A 20,643-nucleotide genomic window follows, 5' to 3' on the forward strand; every position below is an offset into this window, starting at 1 on the left:
ACAAATTCAAAACCACATTCTGAAAACCACAGAAGATGACCGTAAATTCTCTTGGTCCTAGCAAGACAAAGGCTGGTTTTCTGAAACCAGTTACATTCTTCTGATCACTGTCAGTGTAAGTCAGTTGAAGAACAAAGCTTTTCTTTAATTTTAGACAAGTACATATTGCTTTCTCTGAAAACTCAGATGCAAGCCTTAAGTCTCTAGAATGAAGCTGTCAGCACACATTGCTTCTGGTTTGCAGAAACTGCCAGCACATTTTTTTTCACCTTCTAACCTCAAATCTACATATTTGCCTTTTTAGCTACTGTTAGCATGCCACTACCATCCAACGACACTTCAAAAGCAGGTTCCTGCTGCCACAGCAGCCAAAAACAACTAGTTCGAGCATGCATCAATTTGTAAATGACTTAAATATATTGCTCTAGGGGGGTTTATTACTGACTTATGATTATCTTTAAAAGTATTTCTTTTCCTTCCAGGATCTTTTAGTTTCTAGAAATGTAAATCTTGCTGAACATGAAGATAGTAATGATGGAGTAGAAAGGCTTCTTGGTAAATTAAAATCCAGAAGTTACATATAGTATTTTAAATTACACTCATCACCCTTTTGTCCCAGCTACTACTAGCTACAAAAACATTTCAGAGATATCAAAGAATGAAAGATATGAAAGTCATCAGAAAAGCATTACACTGATTTTTATTTACTGTTCCAAGCCACAGACCAGATTCTTAGAATTTTCCTATACGTTCTATAACAACTTCCACCTACCAAATGACCATCACTTCCTAACATACATTTGAGTAATCCACTTTTGCTAACCCTTGCTTTTACTACCTCATACTACTGCTTGTAAGCATTCAATTTAAAAAACTATAGCTAGCCAGCACCTTTAAAACCAGTACTGGATGTTCTCAGGAAATTGTTATACAAGACAGCAACCTTGGTAGTTCAGCAAGTACTCTGAAAAAAAGAAAAAATAATGCAGTTACCAAATACCATGAATCCTGCAGTTGATGCAAACTCTTCAGCATATTGAAAAGTTACAGCAAATTGCTGTATAAACTGTGTCTTTGCCCCGTCTTTAATATTTCCTGAAGTTATCCTAAATACCTATGCTAGCCTCGCTCTGTGCAAGGACAAGAAAGAGTCTCTCCCTTCTCTTCCAGTCATCGCACACAGCCCCCTGTCTTGACAGTTTGCCTTGCTCTTCCTCCATGAAAAACATAGTGGGGTTGCTGTTTTCTTGCACATTTCCAATGTTTAATATTTACAGTACTTGAGTCCCCCTGTACCTTCCTCCAGCGCCTCTGCACCTATCTCTCTGCACTTTCCTACTCCCACTGACTCCATCCTTGTCACAGTCACCTTGTTAAAGGTATATTTTGCCTGTGCAGTCCACACCACTCCCATCAGCACACTGACAGTAGGTTCATCTCAGGGTATCAGTGTTTGCTTCTCAAAACTCGACCTTAGCTCCTTTCAGATCTGTATGCTTCGTTCTTTGTACCTCTCTCCTCCACGGTAAAGTAGTCCAACTTACACCCCTACATCATTCAACATCTAAACTCCCAACACCTTTCTCTATTCCTACTCATGTTGCAGGACAACTCCACGACCATGCTTTACTTCATCCTTACTCAACTGACTTCTTTGCATTTTATTTCACCTTATTTGCAGTCCCAGCTGAGTTTCTCTTTTGACTGGGCCAATTGATTCATTCTTCCCATCCAACCCCTTCCTCTTCCAAACCTACCATATCTCTAGACTTCTTTCAGGAGAAGCACTATAGGTCATACCACATTTTTATCTCAGCCTACTGACTCTTCACCTACTCCAATTCCTCCACTTGTCTTGCTTCAAGTATGAATGCAAAGCAGACATTTGTAAGAGAAGGTATGCTCATCTCTTCAGTTTGTCTCGTTTTACTTCCTTCACTACTTATGGAAAAGTGGATAATACTCACAAAAGCTGTCTTCAAACATGGAAAGCTATACTGCCTCCATATGCTTTAATCAAGAGATGTGCTTTGAATCACTGTCTAGAGGAAGTAATCCTTTCCTCTGGGATTAAATAGCCTAACCTTCTCCGCCAATGACATATATATACTCACACACATGTATATATGCTCCTCTGCCTCAACCACCTTCAAAAGCAAATCCATCCCTAACCTAATGCCACATTCTGTCTTTCTGGTAGCCCTTCCATATTCTCTTGATTAAAGCTCACTGAACACACTTTTAGTAAACCCTTGTCTTGAACTGTACTATTCCAGCATTTTGACCCAACTTTAGTCCTTTTCATTCCACCAAAACTATTCCTTCCAAACCAGTGTGTTTAACAGAACCACTTGGGACCAAGTTCACAAAAAGAAAGAATTATCTTTTCTAGCATATCAATCTCCTCTGCTTCTACCTACCTAACCCTTCCTGAAACCACATTCTCCATTGACTTTTCTGGTTTTTTGTCTTCTATTGCCACATACATAGGTTTTTCTGATCTGACCAGTACCCTCTGCACCTCTTGCCTGCTGCAAAACAGACCAACTCACAGGTCTACAACATTCAACATGTACATCCCATATCCCCAGCATCTGCTCAGCAGACAGTAATCTAGCAAGTGGTACCAACTCATTTTGGTACCTCACATGCTCATCTCATCAGAATCTACCTTCTCTCTGCATTCTCAGTTGCAGCTGCTTATCTTCAGGTTTGAATTCTGGTTAACCATGTATTTTTCCAACTACCTCCCTTTCATTCCTTTCCTGAAAGCTGTTTAGCTTCACAAATTCATAACCATGTACTTGGTCTCACCTTTGACTTGTAGCTTAGATACTAGATCAAGATGAGAGAGGGACCTAAAGATTTTTTTTTTGGGGGGGGGGGGGGGAGCAGCACAGGGAGGAGGACATGGACAGGACACAGATGCGACAGACACAAGATCCAAGATGCAGCTTTTTCTACCCGCCCATGCATGAAACCTTGAAAGATAAGGGAGGTCTGGCCTGCAACTCAATTACATTTTAATTTTGGATGCAACCTTCCCCTCTTCAGAATGACTGAGAATATCTTCTTCTCCAGGAAATTATCGTCTCATTTAGACACTACCCTCCTCTATATTGCTGTTCCAAGATCCTCCATTTCCCCATCAGTCCAGAGTGCACAAAGTATGTGTGACACCTTCTCCCAGGTTTTCTGTTTTGAGTAGGACAAACTACCAATACACATCAGAAATGTTTTCTATTTTTCCTCAAAACTTAGTGGCATAACAATAAAAATCTGACCATTGCTTGGGGACTGGTATTTTGAGAATACCAACTGTCACGCTGACAAATACCTTCTTCCTTTGCTACCTATTTTAAACTTAGTTTACAAGTCTGGAGTCTTTGTACTCTAAAAGCACCTACCACGAGAGAATCCTAGCATGTAATTAAGGTTTCTACGTATTTTTAAAAAAGCAAAATATGAAGAATAACCTAGGATGTTGCCACACAATAGAGTTTCTATTGCCAGAGTTTAGTAATTTAGACTTGGGGTTAGCTAGTTTATGTTAAAAGTCAGGACACAGTGTCTTGTACTCAGTAGATCTCATTTTATTTAATTTAAAAGAAGTAGGCAATTTCTCCTCCCTCAGCACATAATGCAGATCATGGCTGAGGAGGATCTAAAGTAATGCTACAGCTGCTTAGCTCTTCCCTTGCACTAAGTTCTGCATTCATTTCTGCTCTAGTCTGTATTTCTATTTTATAATGAAACATACAGCCTAGTTATTTATAGGCTTTCTAAGGATTAACTACACACTCATAAGAATAAACCCTCAAGAGGTTAACCTCATCCTCTTAAGCTTCACACACTACAATCCCAGAGATAGCTGGCAACCACAGCCAAGAGAGAAAAAAATAATCCCACATCTTGCTAATCCTTTAGCCAATCACCTCATGCAACAGTGGAGAGGCCTCTCGGAGGCCTACAACTCTATCTGTCTCAAGAGTACTGTCAATCCAAAAGATACATATTTCACAGAACCATTAGCAACCCACCTCAAAAGGCAAAATAAGACAAACCTGGCTACTCAGTGGTACACTGAAACCGTACATCTCAAATGCAATGCTAAAAAAAGATTGCAGTTTGCTGCTTGTATTTTCCATTCAGATATTTGCATATTCTACTCATAAAACTACCTAGTTTTTTAATTTGAAAGTAAGTCTAACAAATTTTGCAATTTAACTGTCCCTTATACTTCCTAGCATGACCTTTGAGTAGCTTTGATTTTCCATCCAGATCACATCGCTACAAAAACCCAACCTTCAAGTTAAACCATGATAATCTACCTAATTCTTTCACACCATCATCTGGATTCTCCCTTAAGCCCAAATGTGGACACTGCCTGCAGAGGCAGCAGTGCCAAGGGGTTAACAGGTGTGCTTAGCTTTTATGTCAAAGCTTTTGGTTTTGTTTATTATTTATCTAGCAAAGTTGCTACTTCATTCAACTTTAATATAACAAATATTAAATGATGCCATTTAAAAAAAATTGGCAAGGAGGTTGTTTAGCCACGCAGCTACCCCATGGGTGGAAGTCAAAGTCTTTGAAAACATGCAAGAAAAGTGTAAGGCCAAAGGTATGACTTAATAACCAAATATCATCCACAGTTCTTTCCTGAAGTAAGAATTTTTAATCAACACAGAGGATTAGCACTGCTTACATGTTCACTAAGTCGCAACTACATTTTTTTTTAAATGTGTCAACTCATGCATTCTCTTTCATACGTGCTTAATATACACCAATTCCAAAGCCTGACTTTTGACTTTGTAGCTAAATTCTCTGAAAAAATCTCAGTCCCATCAGACTACAAGTCCATACCCTCAGTCTGTCCTCTAACAGAATTCCACCTTTTCAATGGGAAATAAAAAAAAGTATAAAATAAAGATAGTTCAAAATCATCTTGTATTTCAAAAAGTTGTTTCCACTAATTAAAGGCTTTGTTCCCTTCCAGAATCCACATATGGCTCAGGAGCAACAGGAATTGCTCTAACTCAGGCAAGCCAATTGGGAAACTCTTGAATCATCTAGTATCAGGAAACAATGGCCCGTAAAGAGAAAGTGACAGGAAGGAGGAGCAAAAAAGTCAAACCCTGACGAAAATGCACATTTTATCTAATCAACAGAAACTATGCAAGTGAACATCAGCTAGGAAAATTAAACTTTCCTCCTATCAAAATTTATTGTACGTAAGTTTCTTCAGTAGCATGATGCCAAAGGCAACTCGATTGCATCTTCTACTGTTACAGATTGCTCCAGCCTATTTGCATTCTGAAAAGAAGTTTCATGATCCTTCATGCTCATAATAGATGTCTAAACCGTTAAATTACTATTTCTTTTCTTATCTTGAAAGACACTGCACTTGAACAGCACGGCCCTTCCATTGTCCTTTACACTAAGTCGGGTCCCTGCACAATACTGACAGCTGCTATCAAACCGGGCCGTGCTCACTCTCAGTGCAGCTGCCGCTTGTAGGAACAGACAGGCTTCTGATGTGTCCTCCCCTCTGGGGAGAGGGCTCAACATGCTGCGTGCTCAGCGAGGGGGAGCAAAGGTCCACTGAATTGTCAACCCAATTTTATGCTATTCAGATTTTCCAGGATGCACACCATGCCTTTCAAACAAAATCAAGCATATGTCAGAGCATGAAACTTATTGTGTGGCACAAGATAATTATTGATCATGCAAGACTGTAAAAGATCACTGTGACATACATCTAATTCTAGCATTATGCATATGCATGCGTCTACACGGTCAAAGAAATTTTGTGCTCAACATGTTTGTTTCCTCATTCACAGTTTAGGATTTGTATGGCATCATTCAGAAGTCTTTCAGAAGACGCAGGAAAGTATCTCTTCTGGTGAATCTTAGATAATTTAAAAATGGAAAAGGTGGAGGCTTCTATTCCTGCTTCCAAAGAGCTTCCCCCCCCACCTCCAAAAAAAAAAAAAAAAAAAAGAGTTCTTAATTACATGTGGTACTTGTAGATCCTATTGCTTTTAAAAGACTATATATTGTGCAGACTTTAAGAAGAGGTACATATCATGCTTGAGATAGCAAAATTTGGTTTGGCTAAGTAGCACTACCCTAAGTCCAGCAAAAATGTTTTTAAGTATATTTTAACACATACTTCCATTTACTGCATAAAATATTCTTTAAAACTAGTTCATTAGAAAGGGTTTTTCATTCCATTTTCATACTAAAGAAGTAATTCATTTTTAAAAATGCAAGAAAGTTCAGGTCTCTAATCTTTGCTAATCAAATACCACAAATGTACATGTGCTCTATTTCAAAGATCAAATCAGGTATTCATAAAGTAATTCATTACACAAGCAAAGCATAGAGGAGATTGTGACAAATACAGATGTAATTGTGTGGGTTTCTAAGATGTGATTAGCAATCAACTAAGTAACAATCAAAATTTGATACGAAGGGAAAAAACAGCGCAGATTTGAAGAGGGGGGTATGTTTATGCAAAGCTAATCTGTCAAGTGTAATAAAGCAGCTTGAATAAAATTTAAGCTGAAAATCCACTGAAGCTCCCCATTTCAGGGAGGAAAAGCTATTAAAAGGAAATGAAGGTCACCCTCCCAGTTTATTTCACCTAATTGACTGCCAATAGCTTACCACAGGCAAACCGACTGCAGATCTGCAATTGAGAAACTGATGAAAGGAGAGTTTTCAAGCTGAGGCTCATTCTTTTAATCCTCCCTCACTCCTATTTTTTTTTTTTTCCATCTCCAGTTGGGATGTAATTTTAAGCACAGATGGATTAACTGGTTCCATTGTCTGTAGACGTCATTGGACTATGGCACTGTTAATCCGTACAGCAGCATGTCTAATTATCATTACAAAGTGTCTGAGGGAACTATAAAGACCAGCAGGGCATCTTCTCACAAGCAATTAACATAAATTGATAAATGAGTAATTTGAATCCGCTCAAGGCGCTCACATATGAATAAAATCAGAAAGGACGGGTTCTTGTTTCGGCTACTTCTTTCACTTAGTCTGGAAGGGCAGAAAACATGAGAAATATTCTAGACTTAGTGGCGGGGGAAATGAACTCGTGCAGTGGAAGGAATGTATGGTTCAGAAAGTTCATTAATACTAAGCAAATGACTTGTGATTGACAACCAGTCACAAGCAAGTAGTATTAACTTATTTCAGCATATTTAGAGGCACATACTTGGTGAAAGGCTATTAGAACACTGTGTCAGACAATTAATACTACTTCAAAAGCAAGTGAAGTTTCTTTTCAGTAGCTTGCTAATTTAAAATTCATGAAAGATTCACAAGAAAGAGAATGAAAGAAGAATGAATAGTTGTACAGGCTCCAAGAACTCAAGTGTCACAAAAAGCATGAGGCAAAGGTAACCAGATCAACTAACGTACAATACCTACAAATAAACAAGCATTATATTTCTTGCAGGAAAAGTTTTGTTATACACAGCGTTGCTGCACAAAATGATGTTCTGACAAACTATTAACTTTATCCCTGCTAAAATCTGTGGGAAGCAAGGCAAACACTTCAGCAACATTGGGCATCAAAACAGTGTTAGATATCAAAACTTGAAGCTTATTTTAAAAATAGCAAAGCAATAAGATATGAAAGCAAGTTATACACACTGTAGGAGGTAGACCCGGAAGGCCACGTACCCCGATGATGGCATTCAGTTCAGCCATGGTCACTTGTTTGGCACGTTCTACAGCTTGCGCCACTTGTTGCTGATGCTATTAAAAGAAGAAGGGGTATGGGGAGGAATTTGTGTTAAGGTATCGACCACATCAAATCATACCAGGATCACAAACACCTGAATAACCAGTTTGTCTGCAGAAGGCCAGGCTACCTATTGCAAGACATCTTATGCAGGCAAAAGGTAACAGTACTCTATTTTTCACCCATTCAAAAGCAAACAAGAGCCCTGAAGGCAGCCAGCTCACCTCTTCCCCTATGCCACTTAAACAGTAATTTTCTGGCAAAAGAATAATCAGTTTCTAATTGAGCTGACAGGACGATAATGTCAACTTCACACTAGTGTCAATTTTAACATTTATACACTCTGTGCCCACACATCAAAAGCTACTGAAATTTCTAACAGAGAATAATGGTGCTTCACTGAACTCAAGAATTACAAATATTCTCTGTAAACGATAGAGTTTGAAAAGGCATATCCAAAATAACAGGCTTCAAAATGTAACAGCAGCTGTCCACAATATGCTACAATCAGAGTCATTCAGACCAGATGCAGGTTTGTAGCCTTAAACAGTGTTTTGCATCTGAGCTAACAACTCACCTTCTACACTAAAATTTGATACAGATTATGTAGGCAATATAAGCATGCTTATTTGACCGGATTAATTTTTGACAACTGAATATCAAACAAGCAATCACCATGAAAGCATTTTGTTGCACTGTTAGTATTTTACAGACTCCCACTCTCCTCAGGCAATGAACGAGGCTGAGCCATTGTCACTAGTTTGAACTCAGATTTGTTAGACCAAATTAGCAGGGGGTTTGCACACTTCAGCTATAACAGATGTTCCTTACACTTGTGTATTGTGATAAAATTAACATCTTAAAACTAGCTAATTTGCAAACAGAAAAGCAACATAATTGCACTTTAACAGCTGAACAGTTTTACTTACTTCCTGAGACAAAAATGGGATGACTTGTGCACAAATTGTATTCAATCTCTTGGCGATTTCTGTCTATAGAGGAAAAAGTATTTTGATTATAAATGTGTTCTAGGTTTGTTGCCATATATTAACTAGTGTACAGGATTATACCAAGTTCACATGGTGAAGTAAGTAACAAAAATCCGTATCTTCATACTACCGCAAATACAAATAGTTAATATATAAACCTAGATGAGGACAGAGATTTAGTTAGCTACTCTAGGACATCTGCCATGTCTAAAGCACCTAATCTGTACACACATTCAGGCACAAATCTGGTCCTTGTACATAGCTCATTAACAAGTAAAGCATTTTTTGAAATCCATTAAGTCCAAGATAAAGCCTTTTAAAAGGTAGATTTATTATTACTCAAATTATCAAGCAGCATAACATGAAGGTGACAGGCATGGAAGAAAAATGCTTCTTTCATGATCAATTTTATCTGCCTATTAGAAGGTAAAATTAGTTTTGCTGACAGAAACCATCAGGAGTACAAAAGAAATACCAAAACATAAGCGAGGCAGAATGGAGACAAAAGGTACAGACTTCTAAAACATCCATATTGAGAGAGAATTAAAATAATGCAGACAAGAAAAATAACCAGATCGGAAAAAGTGATAGTCAATAACAGCAAATTAGTGAAACCATGAGTAACAGGAGAACAATAAGGCTAGGAACCAGCAGAGAACAGAACAATCCTTCACTGAAAGCAGCAGCGAAGACAGCAGGACGAAGAGTTTGAGTCTCACTTTTCGACAGCTTTATGTATCTCCCACTTTTATATCTCCCACTTTTGGCATGTCAACAGGATTTCTGGTGGGTACAGGGATCTTTTTCTCTCATTACTCGGTCTTATCTGTGCTTATAGCTTTTCAGACCTATACATCTGCCCACCATTCAGAGCCACCACTATAATTAACCCTCAGGGTACTTGCACAACTCCTACAAGTTTTCCTTAGAAACATCTCCTACAGTCACTGTAGCACAAAACTAAATTTAGTGTCCAGATGCGAACACAGCCAACACACAGGACACTCTGAACAGCTCTTGTCAGTCTCTGTCACATCGTTAATCCATACAGGTATTTCTTGGGGCTTTTGTTTTAAGACACAAGAAACATGAGATACTTGGTGAGAATCATTAGGCATTCCATGAAATGACATGCATAAACCTGAGCAAAGATAAACTCTTTCAAAGAAGTCAGATGAAAACATTGCTAACTTTCCTACCAAGCCTTTCCATGAGGTTTTTTTTTAGGAAGACACTGTGATGTGCTGATCCTTATAGATCAGTTAAGCAGTAATCACGATACAAAAGCCACTCTCTGCTTTTATGTCAGAGCAGACAGGTGATTAGGGATCTAAATACAACTGGCAAGCTTTAACACCTCTTTCCCCACCTCTGACAGACACAGGAAAAATACTTGTAGCATTGAGACTTGTCAAACACCATGTCTCTCTGACGTAAGCTGATGTACTCCCCGTGACCAGAGTCTGGCGTTTGACACATCCACTCTGAAGCTTTGCAGAGACATGAGTCTCTGAAGCAGTTCTGGGATGGTTTCTTCCTAGGACAAGAAGGTTCCCCTTAAAGAAGGGCAATGAAGTGACAGTTGCTTTACAGCAAACCTTTCTGCTCCTGCCACAAGGGGAAAAGACATCTCTTCTCAATCGAAACAGCTACCATTTCACACAGTACCACAGTGGTCTGCTTCTGTTTTGTTTGGGCCACAACCGTAAAATATCCATCATCCCATGTGTGGCCTTTAGTACTTGTACTACATACATACCAGCAAAGGCAATACGAGTTACCTGCTTATCAGTTATCAGACTTAACTATTACTAAATCTGTTGGTACTTTCAAGTGTCTGTTAACAAGGGAAAAAAAAACAAAACAAACCACTCAAAACCCAAACCCACACACGATAGTTAAAATCTATGTACTAAAGGGCATTTTCCACATACCTAGTATGTCTCTCCAGAAGGCAAGGTATGTCAGCTACAGAAAGAAAGTAGGTTACATAGCAATCTGGCTGGCTGATGTTTAGCTAAGATGTTTAGGGTTCACAAAGTTAATTGCCCTAGACCAGTGGGATTGTTTTCAAGACAGAAGCCAGGATGAATCATGGCAAGAGATGAGAGGCGAAAGAAAAAAGTAAAATAAGCAGCTCATTTGGTTTCTACTGAAAAGTTCTTTGGCTTCCGTGGCCTACACAGAAGTCTCCCTATTCTGAAATACAGAGATAAATATCCTTATTGTAGCTGTAAGAAAAAAAAAAAAAAAAAAGATTTTCAGTAGAGTCTATAAACATGCAAATTGTCCACATTACTGGGTTTTCCTGAACAGGTCCCAAATATCTGAGCTTCACTATAATAACATAGCATACAGAGCAGCACACAGTAAGAGAAGAAAATGCAACATCATGTGATAATTACCAGTCCCAACACAGGTCAATTAGATTTTTTTAAAACTAAAAAAAGGGGGGCATAATTAACTTCCTCCTTTCCCAGTCAATCTTACTTTAAAATTATTGTCTCAATATTATCATACCTGACTTAATATCAGAACTGAAAAAATCATATCCTTCTGAGTTTGTCTTTACCAAAGCAGGGCATCACTGATGATCATATATGAACAGCATCCTTAATATTCATCCACAGTAAACTTACATGTACATGCCATCAATAAGTTTATTTTGTGGTTTCTTGCTGCTGTTACAAGTGCAAGTTAAGAGACATTTACACTGAAAGGAAATTGAAAAGACTATTCTATACTTCACAACAAAAGTCTGCTTACATTTTTTAAAAAGCAGTTTGCCTACTAGCGCTATTTCCCACACACAATTAAATAAAGCACTTAAATTTCTTTATCGACTATGAGATTTCATACATCTGTTTGCTGCCCTGAAATGTGTAGTAAAAAACTCTTATTCACAAACACATTTAAAAAATATTTTTGTTCTCTTGTGAGTTGTGAAAGTTAGCGGAATTGTGCATTAAGACCTAATCTTGCCCATCAGGTTTTCAGAATTGAGAAAAAAGAACTTTCGTTACTTTAAATATAAATCTAGCCATTTGAAAGGCAACGTATGTTCACCTTTCAGGGTGAAATATCTTTGAGTACGTATATGCGTGTGCGTGTGTGTGTGTATATATATATTCATTCTTGAAAGCAAATACCTTTTCTGAAGGAGTCTAGGAGAGCTTTGTGAATCAAGTCTAGACATCAGTAATTGGTGGCACTAGACTAAGCTATATTTTCCAGATTTGGGGCTCATGCATTTCAAAGCCTTAAAAGACAGGTACTTACCAGTTATTTCTAGAGGCCTCCCAATATAAAATAGCTATTATTTAACCGCTGATCTTGAGACATGTAGGGCAGTCAGAAGAATGAGTAAACAAAGAAAATTTTGCACAAAGCTGCTTGAGCATAGACAAACATAACTAATTGCCCATGTTCTTTGGCTCCTTGGTAAAGCAGACTATAGAAGCCTGCATCTCTCATGAAAGCCCTCCCAGCTCTATGGCAGCTCTTAGAAAAGCATCTGAAGTGCCCTTAATTGTTTGTGTTCTTAATGCAGAGCCTCTTGAATACATTCATTTTTAATAGAGGACTTGAGTGTGGGGCCCATCAAAGAATGACAAAACTACATCACTCACTGGTTCTTGCTGTTGTAATGATTGTCTTTTGATTTATTTGCAAATGACAAGCTTGTCAGACCCCTGACTGAAGTGCTACCCTCCTTTCTGAAGTATCATTAAAAATTAACATGAAGGAACTCAGCTGCATTTTGTAAAATTAAGTTGAGTCGACATGTGGGTTTTTTTTCTTCACTCATGTAATTTTTTTTTGCCTCTGTTCCATCTAATTAAGGACTTAAATGTTTTGACCTAACCATTGCCAAACTCAAGTGTTTCTACTTTAAGTTTGTCTCTTGCTAAAGTGAATTCTTAACATAATGACAAAGAACAAAGCAGCCAGACTAGTTTCTAAATACAATATTCATTTAAGTAAGTCATTTTACTAAGCAGTTAAGAGCTTGTATATGCAATTGTATTTTTTTCCCCTTTCTGCATTGTTAAAAAAAGTATTGAAGTGTTTTCCTCTAAAGTAGTCTATTCCAGATCATTTCGCATTTTGACAGCCTGTACTTTCCAAGGCACCACGCAAGATATCATACTTAGATCAACATGATTTCTTAAACAACTACAGATTTTTGTACTGGAATGAAAAGAAGGAAGTATAATACAAATATCCAAACTCTAACTGTATTTCTCACCACACCTAACACCCATGTGTATTTTATCACTAATGCTAGAAGCTCTACCCTACGGGAGCCACCACTCTCATTTCTGAGTGCAGAATGCAACCTTCCTTTGAGGAGAACTAGTTAATCACCTTTCAGCTTCAGAGGTTTCAACAATAACAACTTTGGGTTTGCTCCAACGAGTGTCTGCCATACATATCCCAGTAGTGACTTTAGCTATAGCATCCATGGTAATCTACAGCAAAAATTAAATCTTAGAACACATTATTTTTAACAATCAGTTAGTTGCGTTGTGACAACTGCTCTATTATTAGTGCTGAGACTCCTCGAACCTGTCCAGATCCACCTTTACAAAACAATGCTCAGCTACAAGTTTGTTGCACGTCAGAAGCTCGTTATTCTTTCTTGCAAAGGGCACTTCCTGTATCACTAAGTTAGATCAGTATTTGAAAGCACTCTCGTAACACTTCTTAAGGATGGGCTTATGTATTCTCATTTATTACATTGTTATTTACTTTAGTTATTTCAACCTATTTCTGAGAGTCACAAATGTCATTGGGAAGAACACAGCTTAGGAACAGATTGGGGAGAATACAGTTTAGGAACAACATGATTAAACATAGAGCAAGAAAACCCATATTTCTGATGATACCAAAAAAAGCATGTCCTAATCCATTCCTTTAAAGCACAAGAAACAGCCTTTAATGCACAGAAAAAAAAAAATATGCTGTCAAATTATATTCACAAAAGCTTCACAAGGTAATTCTTAAGTGCTCAGCCTCCACTTACACTTTCAACACGTAGAAAGCCAAGTACAGCGCTGAACAACTTCTGGAAGAACAAAAGGGACTTCCTGCCATTTACAGCATGTAACACAGCAATCCACTAGGGAGTAAAGGTCAATGTTGCACTTTTGGTCATTACTGAATCATTTGAGATTATCTGTGGTGAGGATGAGAAGAAAATCGAAGGCTATAAGAATGCTGCAAATAACTTGACCTCAGACCAATTTTCATCTCCATCTGTCTAAGAGTCATGGATAAAAGGCCCCCTTTATGGGACATGCTTGGCCATTTTTTTAATCCTTGTTGCAAGGCAGAAATCAGTTAAATACTATGTTTCAAGAGTCCTTGGTGTGTATTTTTGTCTTGAGCTAAAGTTTAGTACTCATTTACTATTTTCATTTTTTCCAGCAGAATCATTGAAACAAGCAGTGCACTTAAACTATGTAGTCTTTATACTTTTTGCCATCTTAGAAGAAAACAAAAAGCAGCATATTCACAGAGTGATTACAAAAGAGAAACATTTCACTGTGCTTAGCTCTCTGCATGCTACAGAAAGGCTCAAGCACTTCCAAAAATCTGTTGCTAAGAATTCGGGGAGTGAGGGGACATTGGAGGTATAATTAAATCTCAAAACTTAAATATTCAAAAGCCTCAAATGATTAAGGCTAGCATTCTATGAACTTTGCTGTTCATGAGTTATTGAATCCACGTTGAGCACTGAGATATGCATATATTATTAATGCCCTTTTATTTAAAACTAATACACTACAATCTGTTTTGGCAATGGCTGCAAAAGGGAAAAAAAATAATAAAGGCAACATGCCATTTAAAAGTTTAGGCCCCCATAGTATATCAATGTCAAACAACAGCGTGTCAAGCTAAGATTCAATTCAGGTAAGTGCCACTGCCAAATTTTCTTGTTCCCAGACGTGCTTTAAGATTATTTTATTGCTTAAAATTTAATTTGTTCCAACTCACGTCTCCATGACAACGTTGGCTAACCCTGCAAATCATTTGGGTAATTGGATATCTTATCTTTCTATTGCTCTCAAATCGAATGATTCTGCTAGAACTGCAGCAGCCAATCAAATTTACAGGCCTCCTGAGTAATAGACTCGCACAAGTAGCCACATTCATCTCCCCTTTACCGCCGTATTAAGCAGCCTGCGACAAACTGTGGAAGTTGGCCTTCAAACTCTATTTTAAATTATAAACACTGTCATTACTAACGTTCTCACCAATAGGAGGGGGTGGGAAGGTTTATTCTCAACAGATACTTGAAATTCAATCTGACAAGCGGCAGTGGGTAGCGTTCATTTAAACGACAGGAACAATCTCTGCATTTTGGGCGTAAACTGTCAGTTTAACATGACGTATCATTAACACAGCTTTCCCTCTGCCTCACATTCGCACTATTCATTTTAATTATGAGGTCAGCCACCCACAAGATGATGATATTAAAACTCCAGAAGACTGGCATGAAAAAATTTTTAGCTATGAAAAAAACCAAAACACCACCATATTGCAAGTAGGAGTAGGGAGAAGAAGAAGTAACAGAAATATTAACAGAATAAAAACTCAAAATGATAAAGCCACAGAATGCTAGATAGTTTCCAATGTGAAATTAGGGTGATGGGTTTGGTGTTTTTTGTTTGTTTTTTTTAATTCAGTACCTAAACTACATTTATCTGAATCCTCTTAGATGTCAGTTTAAATTACAGAAAGGTCATGTTAATTTAAACATAAGCTACATACGATGCACAAGTCAACGGCTACACTTGCCAAACATCTACTACAGGTTTGGACTTCGTTCAGCTGTAAAGTGAAGTGACTGGATATATTTCAGATGTCTAATTTCAATGCTTTCTATAATAATAGAGAGGCTGCTCTGTAGCTCTCAATGAACCACTGTACAGAACTGCCCATCCCATTTGCAGCTGTAAATCCTGTTGAACCCAAGCCAACTGGCAACAAAGAAGCTGTTGTCAGGATGTTTAAGTGCTCCTTTCACACATCTTCACTATGTCAAGACTCTTCTTAAACTTGGCTAAACAGGACAGTTATCACATTTCTCCTTTAATCCAACTTTAGCCCATCTTGCTCAAGGACTCACAACTACAAAACGTGTGTTTATCCAAATTTTAGTTCCACAGCTTAGTTTCCATGCCTAAGCTAACCTTCAATACATACAGAATTATTTAAATCTGTCAAGTAAGCACACAGCTTTATTTCACCTTCAAGTTGTTTTCCAGTACACACAGTTTCCACTTTTATTTATATTCCATGAGAAGCAGAGCGAGTCAGAAGCTGACTCCAATCCAGAAGAGGTCTTGCCACCTTTGCTTTCAGAGGCACGCTTTCCTCGAACCATGCTAGAGACATTCGGACTTGCCCAACATCTCAACTAATAGTCAAGCAGAGAACATTACTACAGGAGGAGGGAAAGGGCTGGCTTAGTAAACCACCACATCAGCAACTTAAATAGGCTCACAGGAGGCATCCATCAGGTAGGAGAGCAGCCCAAAGTACCAGGAGAACCAAGCTGGAGCACAGGTGTTTTTGGGGAAACCATAAACTATCGGATGAGCTCCCCTCTTCCCACAGGGCTGCACTCTCATGTGCTCTTACAGCGCTCTAGAAGCAGCACGGTCTCCAAAATTATGCAGCATTTGCACTATTATCCTTAAGAACACTAAGAACTTAATTTACACTGGACAACTGAGCAACACTACACTATACAAGAACAAGGAGGAGAGAGAGAGAAGAGAAAAAGAAAGGAGGTATAAAAAAAGCAGTATATCTGCAACTGCTACACCCCTATAAGAGAGCCCTGTTGGCTTTTCATTTAGTTTAGGACATGATTTTAAAACTACTTCCTATTTTGCTCTCAGTCCCACAAGCCACATCCAAATTTCTGCATACACCCTTGCAGCACTTTGCCACGCTGAGCCACTTCATTGGGATGGCAGTAGAAAGTCAGAGCTCTTGTACAGCTGGAAAAGTGCCTAGAACCACACGGCTTCTAAAAATTAGAGCATAAAGTTCCTCAAACCCAGCATATACATTTACAGTACGCAAGTCAATAACAAAACTCCCAGTCAGGATTCAGTCCTTATCGACATTATTCAAGTATAACAGTGTAAGAGCAGTAGAATCTGGACTTGACAAGTACAGTAAGCGTGCCATCTGACAAAAAAGAAGACATTAAGACAAAGGCTTGAAATACATTCACCAGGAATTTAGAAATAACTACCAAATTAAAATTACCAACTCAGTCACATGCACTTTTGTATCTTAAATGTAATTTCACCATTTTATAATACTTAGTGTAGTCACAGCTCAGTTTCAAAGATCTGTCAAGTCAGAGAAACAATTTAAGGCCTTAAAGGTGTTCATATCACTGCTTCAGGTGTCATCAGGTGACTCACTAATGAATAACAAGTTACGAGGATTGACAACTCTTTTGTTAGCAACTAGAAGAATTATCTACCACACAGAATTTGGAAGAAAGGTGAAAATAATGGAGACTTTCACTACGTGGGAAAAAGGTTTGGAAATTTTTCAGCAAGACTTGAGGAACATGTCAATAAGTTTCTTCTCCACTTTATTAGGTTTTTTTATATATATTATGTTGCTCCCAGAATAGAAAAAACTAGTAAAGATACCATCTAGATTACATTCTAACAGAAAAGAACTGATTGAAACTGTCCAAGTAGAAACTAATTTGATTAAGACTGACAGTCACCACAGAGTTTATAATCACAGGGACAGGAAGGAACAATGAAAAAGCCAGTAAGACTTCAGGGAAGCAAATGCTAACTGGTAAGATCAACTTTGTAGGACCTGTTACTGAGGAGAGAGATAAAATGGCATTATGGAGAGCTCACATTTTCTTTATGAAACAATATTAAGGACATGGATGACGGTTAATACATCTGAGAATGGAAGAGGAATGGAGAGAGGAAAAAGGGGAGGGATGGAATGGCACCAAAAGACTAAATCCCAACTTCTTAATTGACTTCATACAAAGAGGAAAGCATATAGGAAGTGGTAACTAGGTCAGGTGAGGCAGTATGAACATATACAGCACAAGCACATGCTTTTGTAAGTGTGTGCCACTAGTAAACAATAGCTAAAGTAAAGCTACTGCTCTACGGGTTGGAGTAGAACAAAAAAAATGGTTTGATCTCCTCAATTAGAAAAGGAAAGATGTAGTCAAGGGACACCAAGATGACCAGAAAGTCTATACTTTTTTGCATCTGTCTTAATTCTACAAGAATCATTACTAACCACATAATTAATAGAAATTGCTAGTTAGTAAGGTCAACACTACAGCTGAAAACAGGAAAGGAACACAGCAGAGTATTTCATCAGACATGGTCTGATGAAATAAAAAAAGCACATTAATGAAGACTGAGCAGCTAGCAGACACCTAGAACATGCAAATGTCAAGTGGATGGGAAACAATGAAGAGACAGTGTCTAACAGACAGAAAATAGCAAATGAAGGAGCAAAGACAGTCCAGCTCAATGACTGCTTCCTGAGATTTAGGGCATTACAAAGTCTCTTATCCATAAACCGCAAGCTGAAAGAGATATAAATCACAACTCAGAAATATTTTTCAGTAGTAAACAACATCAGAATTATGCAATGTCCAAAAAAGGTAATTATGGCTAATAGGCAGATGATGTTAATGTCTTTGCTAATAATTTGACACTCATAGCATTATTAGGAGCAACATAAACAACACAGCCCAGCTAAGACTTCATGGGAACAGGTACAAAACTGCTTGATGATTAAACCATGTATGAATACATCCTTCCTTTCTGCAAATTAAGAAGTCCTGCATGCATGATAGGTCCAGTATTTTTCAGTATTTCCCACTAACAAGCATAAAGATCTCTTCATTTGCCCTAATCCTTAATTTGAAGAGAGCTTCAAGCTGAGAAAGACAGAATATGCTAGAGAATAGCTTCAGAACTCACTTTGCAGTGAATAGAAAAGTGGACTACAAAGGAAAAAGAAGGATAGGGATAAATAGGGATAAAAGACCATAGCATGCCTAGACAGGAACATAAAGGAAAAAGGAAATAATGGGCCAGGAAGGAATCTCTTGGTCACAGAGGATCAGAAGTTGAACATAAATCAATAGCATGCTGTTGCAAAAAAGGCTTCCTCCACAGTAAGCTGTATGCTAAGTAAACCTTCTATGCTACTCAGCACGGCATTTCCTCTCCTGGAGTACTACACTTATTTTGGGCACTTTACTTCAGCTGGGCAACAACATTCAGAGAATGAACATTAGACTACAGAGGTATACAAAATGGTTCGGGAAGGCAGGGGAGTGATGTGCTCTCCCTATTCAGGGTGAAGAAAATGCATAGTAAAAAGCTGAAGCTGCAACAGAAGAGACTAAAGTTGTAAGTGAAGCACTTCAACAGCAAGGACATAAAAGCATTCCGCTACCTAGAGAGCTTTCGAGTGGCCACCACTGTTAAGTCTTTGCCAACAGATAGGACACTGGCATAGCCAATTCTGCTAGGACACAGGGAGGCACTAGGTCCTTTCCAGTGCTGCGATTCTACAGTTCATATTTCAGTTTAAGGAAAGAACCTAAGAGCTTCCCATAGGTCTTGTTAATTACAGATTTTGTGTTTGCTTAACTGGCAATTTATGTCCATCATTTGAGGCCACAGACAGCAGCTGTCAGCAAAGTAAAGGCTGGAAACCTTATAACTAGTTACAAAAATAGAAATTCAGAATGACCTTACACTTAAACTCACACATGAAGAACAGCAATAGACTTTTCAGCTTTAAAAAAAAAAAAGAAAACCAAACCAAAACCAAAAACCTTTGTTGTAAATGGAAACTGCTGTGGCAACACCACAGAAGAATGATCTATTAGTTATTTTTCCCAAGAAATTGTGGGGTTTTCATCCCCTTTCCCCCAGGGATTTAATTCAAATTTCTACATTTAAAAATATTGAGATCATGATACCACGAAGTAGAGAGCACAGCAATTCAGAGGTTTTAGAACACTTAAAAACAATTTCATAAATAGGCAGATTTCCACAGATCATAAAACACACCCAGTTTCAGATGTCCTTTCCTTTTCTTGACCTAACAAAAGCAGGTTTCCTCATAGACTTAATACTTAATCAAGATGCAGCTGAACAAGCATACCCATTCTTGCTCCCCTTCTCCAAAACTGAAAGCTGTCTTTTTGTTTTTGCTTGCTAATCCATAGAAGCCTTTAAAATGGCACAAATAGAGGCGGCAGCATTTTGTTCTCTAAATCAATTTTATCCTCAGCCATCAACTAGATGTTCCAGCAGAGAGAAAGAACAGTCCTTCCCTTCTAATTCAAAAATCCATACTACCATTGCCCTTGCAAACTGCTAAACAAGCAGTATCGGCAATTCACTTGTGTTCTGTAATATATTTACTGCAAATCCCAACGGCTTGCCTCCTAATGCAGTTTTCTATTGTGTCTGTTCTTGTCAATACACTGACTGGTCACCTTACAAGTAAGTTGCTTTGACCGACTGTTTATCCAAACATCAAAAAGCTTCAAGAGGAATAAAGAAAAAGACTGAACAGAAAAAAAAAAAGAGAAAAAATCCCCACAAAAAAAACCCCACCATATCCATGCTGCTGGGGGAGGAGAAAAAAAAAAAACCAAACCAACCAACAAACAAAAACCTCCAACAAAATCCCTACACCAAAACACAAATTCACCTCAGTTTTCTGTTTTGTTATCAAATAGCCAAAAAGGCTAGTTAGCTCTTCGGATCACCTGAGAAGTACAAAATATTTCCAGATAAGCAGCCCTGCCACAAAGCTTATCCAACACCCCTCAAAGAACTTTAATCT

The 20,643-nt window shown here is 38.1% G+C and overlaps 1 protein-coding gene across 4 annotated transcripts in view; it reads right to left on the reverse strand.

Moving 5' to 3' along the window:
- LOC129199284 (transducin-like enhancer protein 1) overlaps nt 1–20,643 on the reverse strand; it is an 81,648-nt gene that overhangs the window by 49,956 nt on the left and 11,049 nt on the right. For 2 of the 4 annotated variants that reach the window (XM_054809526.1, XM_054809525.1), the window contains exons 5-6: nt 8,689–8,751; nt 7,699–7,773 (exon numbers count right to left, since the gene is read on the reverse strand). In XM_054809526.1, the coding sequence (XP_054665501.1) occupies nt 7,699–7,773; nt 8,689–8,751 (138 nt within the window). Of the gene's footprint in view, nt 1–7,668; nt 7,774–8,688; nt 8,752–20,643 lie in introns of all 4 variants that reach the window. The other 2 variants (XM_054809524.1, XM_054809523.1) reach the window with 1 other exon arrangement.

The sequence above is a fragment of the Grus americana genome, chromosome Z (assembly GCF_028858705.1).
Source record: "Grus americana isolate bGruAme1 chromosome Z, bGruAme1.mat, whole genome shotgun sequence".
NCBI classification, from domain to species: Eukaryota; Metazoa; Chordata; class Aves; order Gruiformes; family Gruidae; genus Grus; species Grus americana.